Source organism: Vidua chalybeata, chromosome 1 (genome assembly GCF_026979565.1).
Source record: "Vidua chalybeata isolate OUT-0048 chromosome 1, bVidCha1 merged haplotype, whole genome shotgun sequence".
In the NCBI taxonomy this organism is placed as follows: domain Eukaryota; kingdom Metazoa; phylum Chordata; class Aves; order Passeriformes; family Viduidae; genus Vidua; species Vidua chalybeata.
This window is the reverse complement of record NC_071530.1, coordinates 59,642,933-59,659,306: the sequence shown is the minus strand read 5'-3', so window position 1 is coordinate 59,659,306 and position 16,374 is coordinate 59,642,933. Positions and strand designations below refer to the sequence as shown.

At 40.6% G+C, this 16,374-nt stretch overlaps 1 protein-coding gene across 3 annotated transcripts in view; it reads left to right on the top strand.

Moving 5' to 3' along the window:
* The window catches only part of ATP9B (ATPase phospholipid transporting 9B (putative)), a 167,279-nt gene that overhangs the window by 76,229 nt on the left and 74,676 nt on the right, over positions 1 to 16,374 (top strand). For all 3 annotated transcript variants that reach the window (XM_053940713.1, XM_053940706.1, XM_053940722.1), the window contains 2 exons: positions 4,437 to 4,512; positions 12,490 to 12,566. In XM_053940713.1, coding sequence (XP_053796688.1) covers positions 4,437 to 4,512; positions 12,490 to 12,566 — 153 coding nt within the window. The remainder of the gene's footprint in view (positions 1 to 4,436; positions 4,513 to 12,489; positions 12,567 to 16,374) is intronic.

Below are 16,374 nucleotides of genomic sequence, written 5' to 3'. Positions count from 1 at the left end.
AAGCAAATGCCATTGAGTTTGGTTCAACTACTTTAATAATCTTTTTTTTTTTTTCCATATGGTACAAAACTATATTGTATAATATATATAATTCTTTACAATATAGCATCTTGTTAGATGCTTAACAAAAACCTATCCTGATGCAAAACCTGGTGCATGTAGCTGTATTCATTTATGAGTAGAATCTCTGACCTGATGCTGATTATACAGATGTTTTCTTGAATATGTCTTGCATTTTAGTAGAGAGAACATTAAATTATTTTTTAAATTCATTTTTGCTGTTAAAGAATTACCTGTTTTGAAGCAATGGTTGTGTTCAATTCAGTCTGGCTTACTTTGATGTTGCCACTGAAGAGAATGGCATTATGATTTGCAAATCCTTTTGACTGCCCTTCCTTTATGCTAGCAGTAACATATATATATAGACAACTTGACTAGGGAGTTAATGTGTGTGGAACCTAATCTCACCTTGTCCAAAACACATCCCAGTAAAAGGAACATAGCCAGAAAAATTAACTGAGGGATTGAGTTGGGGAAGGAATCTCTTTCAGTCATTCAAGTAAATTAAAATTAATTTTAAACAATAATTAATTCCACTTTCCTTCAAAAGTTGATGGGAGTTTTTGTACTGCATCCTGTCATGCAGGAACAGAGATAGAAAAGGTCAAAAAGAAGTGGTATACTGGTTCATTCAAGGATTAGATATTTATTCTCAAAGTCTGTTGCATCCTGGAGTTTGGGTTTAGATTAGGGTTTTTAATTTATGTTAAAATAAGTCAAGTTCTGTAATCCCGCGTTTCCCCCGTGTTGTCCCCCCCGGCGGTTTCTGGCCCCATGCTGCCTGCTGCTGGATCTTCCCCCTCTGCCGCTCCTGTAACCACCCTGCCGTCCGGCCCCGGGAAACCCCGTGCTGGCCACCCCAAGCCACACGATCCCGCTCAGCCCGAGGCTCGGTGCCCGCCCCTGCGGGGTTCTCTGGTTGGTCGCTGTTGCTGGCGTCACTGCCACGGCAGCTGTGCCTATTGGCCGGCAGGCCGTGGATCCTCTCGCCCCGCCCCTCCATAAAACCCTATCCCGCCAGCACCCAGGGGCCATTTTCTCCCATGCGAGTGACGGGAGCGGTCGCGTCGTTCCACCGAACCACGCCACTTGTTCAATAAACCGTTCCTGCCAAGCACAGAGTAAATGGACAAATTCCTTACCTCTTTACCGGATCCCTAGCGCACGGTAACAGAAGCTGGCTAGCCCACGTGCCTGAGACACGGAACCGTGTCCGGGAACCTGCTGCAGCAAACCCCGGCAGCACGTGGAAGCTACGCCACAGCTGGGCTCCCAAGAGCTGCATGCAGCTGGGGAGAGCGAAAACCCACGCCGCAAAAGACCTCTCTTGTTATTTACAAAAATTTCTGAAAAATTATAGTTTTGAATTTTTTTAAATGACTCCTTGAAATTTGTCATGATCCTTGGTCAGCTGTATTATGAATTCATCAAGGGACTTTATGAAAGTAATAATGAAAGGACTGAGAATGGGTAGTATTCAATTTTTGTTTCACTGATCATCTTTCCTTTCCCTCTGCACATGCAAGAGCTGCAGACTAATTTCCGAAAAGAAACTATAGACAATTTAAACCTCTATGATCAATGCTGCTCACAGATTAAAAAACTGAGCCTGAATATGAAGCTTGAATATAATACTGAACTGCGCTATTCTGGTAATTAATTTAATGCAGAACTCAAAAGACCAAGAAACATGCAGCTGCCAAATGAAATTCAACCCAGCAGACCTTAAGTGGAAACTTTGTCAGCTGGACAAAGAAGCCCTTGTATGTCAAATTTCTTCTACAAGAATGAGTGATGGCTTTCATTTAACCCGAAACATACATTGTTCTGTTAGTGTCAGAAAATTTTCAGAAATTTCTCCTTAACATAGGTCTGGTCTCACCCAGGAAATGCAGTTCTTGTCCTTCCCTGCTTCATCTATCCCTACCATCTCTCTAGAATTACAAATAAAAATAGTGTGAAACAGCTAAAATCATAGCCTTTAAATGTATCTTGTATTTTTCATTTGAGTAACTTAGGAAAAAGAAAAATAAGAGTAAGTCATAATCTGTTTGGGTATGGAAGGTGTGATATTTTGGAAATGGAATTAACTGTAGAAAGCTGAAAATGTTAGGTAAGGGTATAAAGACATGAAAGTATTATAATGAAATAAGCGGAAGATACATGATTGGCCAGACCATTCTGTGGATGAGCATGAGTGGAAGGAGAGAGAGCTCATTTGATGTTTTCCTATTTTGAATGACCTAAAAGAAGGTATTTCACTAAAACTTGTAGCAGTGGTAGACATTGAACAAGTGACTTTTTCTTAACCCTGTTGTCAGCTCTCCACAATCATTGCAGGGCTTTTGATTTCTTCTTGTAGTATGGAAGAGTTTCACAATTCAGTCTTAAAATCTGCTAACTGAAGAATAAGGGAAAACAAAGGATTTACCTGGCTTAATATCCTGTTCTTGACAATAGCCAGAAGCAGAGTGCTGGGAAGCAGAATACAACTAGAGTAAGACATGGTAGTACCTCCTCAAAAGAGCCATCTGTCTCTTAACACGAGATGTGGGAAATTTCCTGAGTTAGAGCTGTTTTCTGTAAGTAACCTGCAATGTATTTTCCTTCTCTAAACTTACCCAGTTCACGTTTGAACCTGTGTAACCTTTTAACATTGAAATTGGAGGAAGTTACACAGGCTAAGTATATATTTAAGAATGATTACCTGTTGTTTTAATTTTGTTGACTTTATTTATGACTTCTTTCTTCTTTGGTAAAAATAAGCAGTATTTATCCTCCCTTTTTAGGTGCTTGTTTCATAGATGCCTGTCATACTCCCCATGAGAAGTTATGTTTATTTAGTCATATCTAGTACAGAAGCTATGTTGACCTCCCTTATTGCTCTTTTTGAACAGTTCTTTTTTCCAGTTCTTTTTACTTTGTGTTTGGAATAAACACAAGAAATAATCACAGAACCCAAATAATTTGGGAACAATTGTAAATAAAACCAGGAATCTAAGCATTAAAATTTAGTAGTATAGCAAATAATTCTTGCAGTACTAATTCCTGAGGTAAGAATAAAAAAATAATTCTCCTTTTTCTTAATTTAAGGCTAATCTTATGGAACATTAATGATTTTTCACAGAATCACAGAATATTCTGAATTGTAAGAGACCTGCAATGATTATCAAGTAGTGAGTGACCCATAATAGGGATTGAAGCCATAACCTTGGCATAATTAGCACCATGCCCTAATCAACTGAGCTAATCCCAAAATTGTCAGAACATAAATATTGATTCAAAATGTGTGGTTTTATTCTAAAGGCTAATTCCATGTCCTCCCTCTCTTCCCCTCTGTTTTTGACAGAATGGTTCTCCACACCTTTTAAATAACAATTTTTCCTCTCTTAGGAGAGTAAGAACTATAGTTTCCTTGCTATATTGGGATCTCTTGATCTATGCACAAAAAGTTATGTGTTTAATTGGAGATTTTTCTTTTTTTAGAAACAGGTATTTCTATGCAGTTTGTCCTGTGCTTGGTGGTTATTTCAAAAAGAGATGAAAAAATGGGAATAGGTTTTGGTTATTGACAATATGTAGAATTTATTGTGTACTGTGATAAATAATTTATCTCCCCCTTTTTTTGCAAAATGTTTAGCAACAGTCTGTAATTTGATCAAATACACTTGATTATCCTACCTCCTAAAGTTTCCTTTAGTTGTAAACAGCACATTTCACAGTTGCTAATGAGTAACAAATCTGTACATACACCAAATTGATTATGAGAGATTGTCTGTTTACAATCTGCAGATCATTATTGCTTGGGAGGAGAGAGGGGAGGAAAAAAAGGGAATGTTTAAAGTAATCATGGAAGCAGTTTTCTATTGGAAGTGTTTTCCCAAGGAGTATATATTTTGTAAGCATGTGGTAAGACAGTACAAGCCTGCATGTAATTTTAAAAGTTGAAATATTTTTCCCTGAAGTTTATATTATGTTGATCAGATGCAAAACGATGATGACCATAACTTACTGTATGAATTATACATGATTTAAATAGAGAACAGGGTAATTTGGGAGTTACCGTTCAACACTCACTTTAACTGCATGCTATAACATACTGTTCTGCAGTTTGATACATCTGATGAAAAGAATATGTTACTTTTAAAATACTTTTGACTAGTTCTTTTAAAATTATTGGATAGAAGTAATATGAACTTCAAACATTATTTCACTCTTTAGAAAGTTATCTGTATCTGTGTATGTGCAATGAACGCTATTATACAGTGATTGATACAAGGATGCAAACATCCTGAGTCAGTTATTCAGATGGTTTGACATGGTTCTTAACTTCTTGTGATGGTGATTCACTTATTAGCTGTGCTTATTTTTAACAGGAAGACAGTGATCCTGCAGTCCATGAAAGCTTAAGCATAGAAAATACATTATGGGCAAGCACTGTTGTTGCTTCAGGTAAGTGCTGCTAATGTATCTAAATACTTCCAAGGAAATGCATCCTTATTTTTCAGAAGCCATTAATATTTCACATTGTAAAATACTTTTATCTTCCACGCTATTAAACTGTTGCTTTTCTGCCTTCCCATTGGTTTCATCATGCTGCTCAAAATATTTTCATACATTTTTAATCCTCCTTAATAGCTTTGGGGGGTTTTTTAACTTAAATTTTGATCTTTCAATAGTGCAGTCCCTTGTAGCCCAGTGACATCACTGAACTTTTTGATTTAATTAAAACTTTAAGTCGTAAGGTGCTCTGTTTAGTCACAGTGGATGATTTTCCCTGCTGAAAAGCAAAGGTGTTTTTTGCATTTTTTAGGAGTTTTTCTTCTATGTATACTCTGTGATTAGTATCTTCTATTAGGAAAAGTCTTAATCAGAAACAGTAGATAAGTTTTGAAGTTAGGTAATTTTAAAATATTGGGATGTAAATATTATTACTGCTTCATGTATGTCCCAGATATTATAAATGACTACACATTAATACCTAGATGCTCTATTCAGACTTTAAGCCGTTGTAACTTTTTGTTTTTTAGAGCACAAATTTATTTTCTTTCATTTTTGCTCTATGTAAGAACAGTCAAAAGGGCTGTGTTTATTCTTCTGCATGAAGACTGAGAATAAGGCATTGAGAGAGCATGACTTCTGAAGAGAACTAGGATTTAAGACGGGGAATCGGGACGACTGAGAACAGCCAAGAATTGGGAAGAAAGTAAAAGAGTCTCCAGCTAAATTGTAAAGTTAGTCCCTACTATGAAGACTTCTTACATCAGTGAGGGGCCTGCTTGAAGGATGTGGGGAAGAGATTAGTTCTGAATAGGTAGCAAAGAAGTCTGTGACTGAGCACTCCTTTTCCAAGTGCTGAAAATATAGTCATGTTCTTTGATTCTTAGTATTGTTTGGTTTGATTGCACTGGAAAATTATTCTCTCTAAAACTGTTTGGTCAAATGGATGATGCCTAAAGTTGTCCTCAGTTAGGTTTTTAACTTAGGTAGCCAAGATCTTTAACTTTGTATAAAAAGATGCTTCTTGTGAATTAAAAATTTCAATACTGTATCAACGTGGTTCGAGTTTCCTTTTCCTCAAGTCTATGTGTAGAAGAAAACTACAAACAAGGAGTATGCATTTGCAAACTCTTTAATTCTGAATCCATACATTTGAATTTTAATTGAAAGCTATTCATATTTTCATTTCCATGGTAGGTGATTTTGTTTAGAAGTGTAGCTACTGTCTGATTGCTCTTGATCTGCTATCTAAATTTGGCACCCATATTAATGGAAACAGTGCTCCTTAAAATTTATACCTTAGAATAAGTTTGAGGTTTTTACTTCTGAGGGGTCTTGTGAAAGTTTAACTATTTATGAAGGACTTTAGCTCATTATTAATGATGGCAGTGGAAAAACATAAGATAATTCTCTTGTTGGGACATAGTTTTTAACAGTGGAATAAGACTTAAGGCAGACTAAGGGCAAACTCACTGAACAATACAAAGTAAAAAATATTGAATGGCTCTTCAAGACTGCAACCCCTTCTGAAGGGAAAAATAATGTGATCAAGAAATTAAAAATGGTGTCATGGTGTGCATACAGAAGTTAGCTTGAATTAAGGTACCAGGCAAAAATAATTTCCTTCAGTAACTGATTTTGTGATATTAATTATGTCTAACCATTGGCATATCATTCATTTTGCTTACCTCATTTCATGTATTAACTACGGTTTATTACTGTGGTAATGTGCTTCTATCTTGTAAGTACTCCTTGTCCTGTAGGGCAAAACTTCAGATATTAAGAATTACTCAGGACCTCCGTGGATGTAATTTTAGCATTTGATAGGATTAGCCCTTCAGCAAAAAGTAGGAAATTATTTCCTTCAGTCTGTTGCTTATCTAATAAGGCATTTTTAAGGTCTTAGAGGTACACTGTGCATATAGTCATGAGGAAGACCATAAGGTAAAACATCCAGCAAATTCTTAAAATTAAGATGTTCTAGATCTGGTTGATAACTGATGCATCATTCAGTTGTTTCCATTTCACTTCCAAGCTGAATGTACATAACTAAGTTCGAACACTTGATGCTGAGCTAATTAAATTTGCTTGGTTTTCTTTTTTTAAGTAGACTTCATAACTGAATTTCCAAGATTTGTGACAACTGAAAATCTCAATAAAAATGCTGGTCACTGTCTGACTGCATTATAAACACATATAAGCTGGCTTGCTTAAACCTGCCATGGAAGGATATCAAAGGTGATCTCTGCCTGCACAAGTTTGCAGGTATCTCTACATTCTCTCCCTTAGTATAATCGGTCACGGCCCTTAATTATATCTGAAAAATCTAGTGGAAGAATATGCTTGTGCCCAGCTTCTACAGACAAGTGACACTAGGATTCCATGAAAACAGAAGAATGAACAGCCTGTAGCATGTTGCATCCCAGGTTTGGGTTCAGATTAGGGGTTCTGATATATGTTAGTTAGCTGGTTCTGTATACCCCTGTGTAACCTCATGTTCCCCCTGCAGTAGTTCACTCCGGGTCACTTACCATTGGAGCATCCCCATGTCAGTCTTGTGGCCACCCCCCTGTTCACTCCTGAGAGTTCTGTGTCAGTTATTCCATCCCTGCATTCCCATTTGTCCCAGAACCCTGTACACCCTGTCGTGTCTCTGTTGGTTGTCGTAGTCCACGTCATCCGCACGTTACCTGTCACCTGTATGGTGAGGGGGCTTCTGCCCTTGTCTGCCCGCCCCCTATAAAATCCCATGCGCCCTCGGTCCCGTTGCCATTTTGTCCACGCGGCGCTAGAGAGCGGTCTCTGCTCTCCATCGCAGCACCACGCAACAATAAACCTTCTCCAGCCAACCACAAGGACAGGGTGCGCCTTCCTTCGCCTCTTTACCTCATCCCAGCACTGGTTACAGAGCGCAGCCAGCCCACGTGGTGCGCTGAACACCAGAATGCCCGGACCACACAGCACCCCGGTCCAGCCGAGAAGCAGCGCCTTTAGCCGGGCTCCTGATCTGCCCCAGATCGGGCAAAAGAACGCAAGCCGCAGTAGCAGTTTTGTGTGCAGTGTGCAGTTTTTCTACTCCATAGGCAGCTACCTTACCCATGCTTGCATCTGATTTCAGTGTCCTTACTGTCTAGGTTCACAGTTTTGTTACACACAGGTATTTTTCACTGAAAAAGTCTATGATGTCTGTGTGCAAACCTAATAATTCTATTACTAGAATTATTCTATTATTCTATTCCACTTTGGGTCAAGAAAGGGGATTTGGGGCCTGAGTCCAGGTAGTGGAGGGTAGAGTTCTGCCCTGCAATGTTTCCTGTGCATCTCTTTATTTACCCTAAGACTCTTCAGTATGACAGTCTTTAATATGTCGCTGTTGAGCAGGACAGGAACAGAGAACTCTAGATCAGAAGGCTAAGAAAATGAGCTCTGATTTATTTCAAATGTACCGCTCTATATATAGAGAACATTGAGAAGACTAATTTCATTGGTCTTACAGTGAAAACATGTCACACCATTGGTGTGCAGTGAATGACGCACAGTAGCAGAACATATCTATAAACAATGTGAATAACAAGATAGATTAGAGAATTATTTACATTCTTTCCCAACTGTTTCCCAGGCTCTTGCCTGGTTAGAAAACCTTTCTCTTTCTCTCTGACTGAGCTGAGAATATCCACATTAATACAGGCTGGCTTGAAAGCTGCTCCCTCCAGTGCTCTCTTAGCAGCCTGCACATCATTTGTTACTGAGTCAGGCAAATGTGTGACTCATCGGGACCCTGTTAGGCCCCTTCCAACCCCTTGTAGGTTGTTACAAAGTGTTCTGGGTCAACCTAGCACTATTATCTTGATATATTACTGACTGATGGTGTCAGAGCGGAGACAGAGAGCTACATCACTGACGCCCAGGAAAGGAATATGTACCTGAGTTGCAGATACAAAGCCTTATTTAATTTTTAAAAGTTTTTTCTATAGGACATATAGGACAATTTTTGGGTGAGGCTCTCCTCCCAGTCATTAATAGATACTGAATTTCCTAATACTACTCTTTGACATATTACAAAAACCACATTGCATCAAGTAGGATAGCTCACTATCTCCAGGATAGATGCCATTGCTTTTTGTCAAGGTGATACAGAGGGTCAAGGTTAGGCTGGGAAAAGTGTTTGGGAAATTTTGTGGGGAATACCTCAGAAAACTTGAGCTCTGATTGCTGGTGCCCTGACAGTTCTAGAAGAGAGAGACCACAAATCAATTATTTCGCAGATCAGTAACAGTAAATTTAAGTGTATAAAGTTTTCAAGAAATCTTATCAACTGCATCTTGAATGCAGATTACCAAAGCTCATGAGAATATCAGAATACTACAATAATGGATTCTACACAGAAAAAAAAACCAAAACTATTGCTAGAGCAGTAAGAAGTGACAAGAAAAGTATTTGCTATGGTTTAAGATTTTTTTTATTTTCTTAATGAATTTTGGTAACCAAAAATTGATTCAACAACATTGTGTAATTCCAAATAACTCAAGAATAAACTATTCCATATAATTTTTAATATCAAAATATAGTATTCAGGAGTGAGATTACTCAAATTTGTACATTTGGAAGGCATTTACTTTCCTTGGATTTAGTATGTCTCTTTACGCCTTAAAATAAAAATAAGCTAAAGGGGTGGGGGGGAGTGGAAATCCATTTTACCACACCTAATATATACCCAGTTTCAAAATTGATAGTTTAGATATCTAAATGGAGATTCCTGCTGATGACCAATCTGCAGGGTTTTCTGCCCTTTGCTGTAAAGCTCTGACAGAGATCTGATGACAGTCTGTATGATGTTTACCCTAACCTTAAAAAGGACAAAGATTAATGTGCCTGGATCACACTGGAAGCTTCTGGCAGGGATGGAAAACGAAAGTCTTTCTCTCAAGTCCAAAGCATGCAGTCATCCTTTAGTTATTCTTTAATAAATGAGATAGGAAAAAATATTCTGACTTTTCCACTTACAGGCAATATTCTAGCAGGTTTTTTCAAAGTAACAGTAAGGCACAGAAACTCTGTCATTCTTAATATCTGTATCACTGTAGAATTAATAATAGTTCCCAAAGGAGAGGCAATTTTGGTTAGTGAAAACTTGCAAAACTACTGTTCCTGGAGAAACACATCTAAATATAAAATATAACTGAAACCACTGAGTATTCTGAAACCCTCTTAGTTTATCTTCGATTAAGTTACTTATCTTTCAGATAATTTGTGCTTGTGGCATCAATGGCTATGGTGTTTGTGCTTATTGAAAGCTTCAATAGGTTTCATTTTAGAAAGGGAGAGAGGAAAGTTAGCAGTTACATTTTAAAAAGCTTCAAAAGGTCCACTACAGTATGAACTTCAGCTTTTTGTTCTCCATTTGTGGTAATGATCAGTGTGGTTCAAATGCTGAACAAGATAATGCAGCTTTCTGAGAAACCTGCTGAGATACCTATTAGGAGAAGATTTGTATTAATGAAACTGCATCATCATTTTGACAGGTGTCAGTCTTGTGAAGTCACTTTAGATAAAATCAGAACAATTTATATAAATGCACAGCTGTCAAAAGCAGTATTTTCTGCCAACTCCTACCTATAATTTTAATTAATTTGAGCACACCCTAGTTTTTATATGGTTCATACAGTGCTTGGGAGATACCAAAATTGGTATGATCACACACCGGATTCGGAGTTTGTTTGACCATCACAAGTCTGCTTTTATTTTTTTTTCTAGGCCCACATTTGTTCTAGTGGTATCTCCTAATTTCTCTCCCTGTCATTTACCACTCCGCCCGTACCTATCAATGATTGCCCAGTGTAGAAGACTCAGTTTGCAGAGGCCCCATACATAAAAATACGTGAGTCCTTACTTTTAATGAGCTGAGGCTTGCACTACAGCTATGCTTCCAGAAATCCCAGATTGGATTCAGTACATGTTATTGGACACCACAGCTGTCCCTGGTGCAACCACTGTGGGACAACAATGAAACTAGGATGACGTTCCCTACACCAATATACTTCAGATCTAAGGAACACTTCGTTATCGCTGATACTGTGCTAATGCCAGGAAGTTTAACATCTAAGATGAACAACTTGTTATAAGCAGCAGTTTAGTCACATCTAACCAACATTCTGCTCTAAGTTCAGTGGTCAAAATGGAATCTGACTTTCACCTTTGAAACCAACTTTTCAAGGAGCAAAATATGAGACAAGTAGAACAGGTTGTTTTTCTGAGCTGCAGCAGCCAGGTGAAATTTTGTAGAAATGTGCCATCTGGAATGTAGAGTCCTCCCCAACTTCTACAGAGTTACCTTTGAAGGCAGAGGTTGCTGGAGTGTGCAGGAGGAGATTCCCTACAGCATATTGTCCAATACATTCTGACTGTTGGACAGAGGTCAGCTCAGGATCACTTCAAAATAAAGTGCCCCAAAGGGATATGTGGACATTGGTTGGAGACAGTAGAAAGGGTTCAGAAATTGTGGATTAGTGACTATTGGAGGAATTTTGGGGTGGCCTGGGCATTGATCAGTGGGTGTGAGCAATGGTACTGTGCATCACTTGTTTCACTTGGGTCTTTGGGGTTTGTTGTTTTGAGGGGGGGGGGGGTTTGGTGTTTGTTTGTTTTTGGTTTTTGTTTTTTGGATTTTTTTTCCCTTATTACAATATTTATAATCATTAATATTATCGCAAGTATTACTAGTGTTATGTTTACTTTGTTTCAATCATTAAACCATTCTTATCTCAACCCATGAGTTGTGATGGGTGTTTTTTTTTTTTTTTTTGGACAGTGGGATTTGTTGGTTGTTTGGTTTTGTTTTCTTTTTAATTTTTTTTCCTTATTCTCGCCATCCTATCGTTGGTGCTCTGTGGAGGAAGTGAGCAAGAAGCTGCATAGAACTTAGTTGCCTGGGATTAAACCAGGACATATTCTTATTTTTGAGTAAATGCAGACATCTTTAATGCAAACACCTTTCACAATCATCTTTTTTGTCTTTGGGAGTTTCTTCAATTTTTACAACCTGTTACACTAGAAGAGTATTGGTAGCAGATCTTACATGTGGTTCTAATTGCCAAAGACTAATTAAGTTAATGTCAAACAAACATTGTAATGCTTTCACTTTTTTTTAAAGTTTTCTGAGCAAGGAGTTTTTTAATAGTTATGTTTATTATTTCTTTATATCATAGTGACCAGCAAAAAAATCACATTATTGGTTGTATTGCCATAAAGCCATTTCAGGTCACTTTTGAAATAATAGAAATAAGGGGAGTTTTTTTATACTAGAAGGTGTTATGTGACATATTAATAAAAGAATAAAATTTTGTCTAATGTAAAAATCCATTTAGTGATGCTGAAGCCAAATTTTCCTATACCATGCTGTAAAAATTGACTAAAAGATAATTTAAACTAAAAGACAATTTAAAAAATAAAATGTTTATAAGCTAATGAAGACAATATTTCTGTATAACATTCTATCAAAATAATTAACTGGCTGAACCAGATTTTAGATCATTATAGATGGCAGAGGTAGCAGGCAATTGGTGTGTGATGTGTTCAGCACTACTTTACTCATTTTTTACTCACTGTGCAGTTATTTATGCTGTCCTAACTTCTGCAAACAGTTGGAGGAAATTTTAAGTTCAAATGCAAGTTTCTAACCAGTTCTACTGGAAGTATTGTTTCCATAAAAAAGAAGGAAAGCATGTTATCATCTTTATGGATGTTTATTGCAGAAGTTAAAATAATTCTTAATTTTACATTCTGAAAATCAGCACTCACAGTGTTATACAGAAATGTTGGAGGTTTTTAAATACAATTGATTTATTTAAGGAACTGAATTAGTGCAAGTTTTAATTTGGGAACTTTTTCTCTCATTTACTTGACACCTCTGGATTTTTGTTTGTTTTTCAGGAACTGTAATTGGTGTTGTTATTTACACAGGCAAGGAAACACGAAGCGTAATGAACACATCCAATCCAAAAAATAAGGTAAGTTAGTCTTACTCTGGAATTGCCAGATTCTGCTCTCAGAAAACTTAAAAAGAGATGTACCTAAACCCAAAATTCTAAAAGTTTTTACTGTGATGTGTTTCATGTGTGCTGCTGCCTTGAATTTTGGTACAGCCTCCTTTTGAAAGTAAAATTATTCTTCCTTTAGCTAGAAGTGTTATAGGTAGTAATGGGGGCAATAGTCTTTGAAGTATCAGTGTTCATCTTCAGACCTTTATAATTCTGTCTCACAGCTAAATATTAATTTTCACTTCTTCCAGATTATTTTACTGTACAGTATTTGGCTAAAGGTAGACAATAGTTTTAAGGAGTGTTTAAAATAGAATACTAAAGTTTATTCAAGCTACCAGTGGTGGTAGAAAAAGATAACTGATGTTCCAGTCAGTACCCAGAACACTCTTTCAGGGATTTTTGCAAGCAATTAAAACATTTTCAAGAGATTTTTCTGTCAAGAAGATACCAGAGGTTTCAGTGCTTCTCTCTGTATGTCGCCTTCTAATGAGAAGGCGGGCGACCTGGTTTCAGGATACAGCGCGGCGACCCGGCTTTCCCCGGGTCACTCGGTCCACTGACATGCACAGACACCAATGTGGTGGATGGTCAAATGGTGTTTATTATCTCATCTCGTGGGGTTAAATAGTCAAGGGGGCTTTACTACGTCAAAAGGGGACGGTGGGTCTGGCTAGGGTTAGTAAGGAGTGGAAAACTACTGGGGTTAGGAGGGACTGCATGCTTCAGGGGTGATTGATCACTTATAGCAGGAAGAGGGGGAAGGGTCTTGCTTTCTGTCACATCCCGAGATTTTCCGTTCGCCTGTCCCTATCTACCACATCTCCCCCCACCCCTTTTTTACTAATGAATGAGGTAGTTATAAACATAGGCACTAAGGTGAGGTATAAAGTTATAATATGATAAGGGAAAAGGGTTTTTGGTAAACCTGAGTAATCTTCGCAAGGGAAGTTTAGAGAACCTTTGCGACTGGCAGTGTCCTCGGTTTTTGGTTCACAGCATTTGTCGCTGGCCTATAAACAGGATGTTGGCTCGTTCTAGGCGAGTTTGAACAAATGAGACCAGTTTGTTTAGCAGGCATGGTCGGAATGTGAAGGTTAAGAGCAGTATCACTAGCGGACCTATTAAGGTGGAAATTAGAGTGGTGAGCCATGGCGATTGATTGAACCAGGACTCGAACCAGCTCTGTTGGGTTTCCCTGTCTTTCTTTCTTTGAGCCAGTCTATCTCGGAGTTCCGCCATGGAGTCTTTAACGACTCCTGTGTGGTCCGCGTAGAAGCAGCATTCCTCCTTCAAGGCGGCACACAGACCTCCTTGCTGCATGAACAAGAGGCATCTGTGACAATGGTTTCACAACCCCAGTGTCCGCAATATCCCCACCCCAGGTAGTTACAGTACTTCTTCCCAGGGTTGGAGGCTGGACACCAGTAGGACAGGTACATGTACATGATGTGTGGGTGTTGGGGCCGTATTTTTGGTCGTCCTGGAAACAGGTCGGCAATATGGAACACGAAGGATGGGGTGCCTGCTGTGGTGATTTCTTTGAACACCTTGTTATTTGAAAGATGCTGCATGACCCACCTGAATGGCTGATGGGGGTAATAGTCTGGGTTAGCTCGTCCCCCGGCGATGAGCCCTAATAGCAAGATCACACAAAGCCACCGTTGCTGTCTGGGTCTCACCGGTGTAGGACTCTTGGGTGCTGTCTGGCGTTTTGGTGGTTCGTCGTTTTCCTCTGGAACCGGGATGTACGCGTTACGGGGACGGCCCACAAGCATGTCCTGTAAACAAAAACTCACAATTCTCGTTAGTCTCATTCTGAAGGTCTGGCTTGATTGACTTAAGTGGGCACCACCTGATCTTGCCCTCTTTTTTAACCGCCGCATACCCCCGTCCCGTGAGCACCAGTCTCCAGCCCCATTCCCATTCACCCAGCTCGTTTTTGATTACAACCTGTGGGCCCTCCTCTAGGGCTCGGGTGACCCAGTGCTTTCGAACAGGACTGTCTGCCTCATCTCCTCTAGGGAACTGATTCAGTGCTAGCAAAGCTGTTGCCAGTATACGTGCTTGGTCTCCTGGGGGAACGGAATTGGCAAAGCCCTCTGCCTTTGCCAATACTTCTAGCTTAGCTTTCAGGGTCTGGTTTGCTCGCTCAACTATGGCCTGCCCGGTGCTGTTATACGGGATACCTTGTACTAAGGTGATGCCCCATTTCGAGGCGAATTCTTGCACTGGTTTGGAAATGAAATTGGAACCGTTGTCAGTTTTAATTTGCTTGGGGATACCAAGCCATGCCATAGCTGTCAGCCAGTGCTGTATTGTGGCCTTAGAGTTAGCTTTGGGGTGCTGTGTGGCTACGATCTCTCCGCTGTAAGTGTCCACCGTCACTGCAAGCCATGCTCGGGGCTTTAGCAGTTGACATAAGGTGAAGTCCGACTGCCAGATTTCTGAGGCCTTGAGACCTCTTGGGTTAACCCCACTGGTCCACAGGGGTGACTTCTGGCAGTGAGGGCAAGTGGCCACTACATGTTTTGCGTCCACGGTCGAGATCCCGCATCTCTTCGCCAGTGCTTTGGCTCCAATGTGGAGCGACTCGTGCAGCTGCCGAGCTTCCTACAGTGTCCACACTCCCTTTGCTGCGGCGTCCGCTTTGTCATTGCCGGTCTGGAAGAAGCCTTTGACTGGGTTGTGGCTGTTGACGTGAATGACAGACACGGTGCCCCGTCGCGAGGAGAGCGCCTCCTCCAGCATTGTGGCCGCTGCTGACGTTGACACGCCTGGTCCTGACATGGCCAGGCAAAGCCTTGCCACGAATATAGAGTCCGTTACGATGTTGAGGTGTTCGTCTTGGAAGAGTCCGCACGCCAAGACCACTGCTGCTGCTTCCAGTTGTTGCACTGACAGTGTGGGGTCACATGTTTTGACGCAATGCCATTGCTCTCCTGCCTGCCACACTGCTGCTGCAGTAGAAGTCGTGGAGGAAGCGTCTGTGAAGGCCGTCGGTCCCGGCTGCGGTCGGTCCATGACCTTTGGCGGCATGTCTATATCGACAATGGTCAGCAGCTGAGTCCAAGGTGGCCTGGTGGCGTAGGAGATTTCTCCTCCAAAGCCGGTGAGAGCAAGGGCCAGGTGCTCCGATATTGCGGTTGACTCCGCGGTTGGCCGCTTGCGAAAGGGGAGGTGGATTCTTGTCGGCTCGGTTCCCAGGTGTCTCAGGGCGAGTCTCCTGCCTTTCATGATGAGGTTGGTGACGCATTCAACTCCCGGGGAAAACGCACGAGTTGGTCTTCCGAGGACCACCCATTGGATCGGCTGGGACTTTTCGGAAGGTCCTTGGGCCAGTGCTCCCACTCCTCCCTTTTGTGTGAAGTAGACGTATAGATCGAGTGGTGCATCTGGGTTCCACCTGGCAAGCGTGCCAGTAGACATCTGGTGCTCGATGAAGTCGAGGGAGCTCGCTGCTTGCGGCGTCAGCTCCTTGGGGTCCCAGGGGTGCTTTCCTTTCAGGAGGTCATACAGGGGTTCCATGACCTCGGGGGGAATCAGGATGATGTTGCGGAGCCACTGCAGAGATCCCACGAGGCGCTGCATGTCATGGAGCGTCTTGATGTCTCGGCGGACCTTCACCTTGGGAGGTGTCATGTAGGAGTTCGTGATCCCCACTCCCAGGAAGGTCACGCAGGGTCCTCTCTTGATCTTCGTGTTCGCGATCTCAAAGCCATTGGTCTGGAGAGTTTCTGTGATCGCGGTCACCAAGTGATCCACTTGGCTCGCCGAT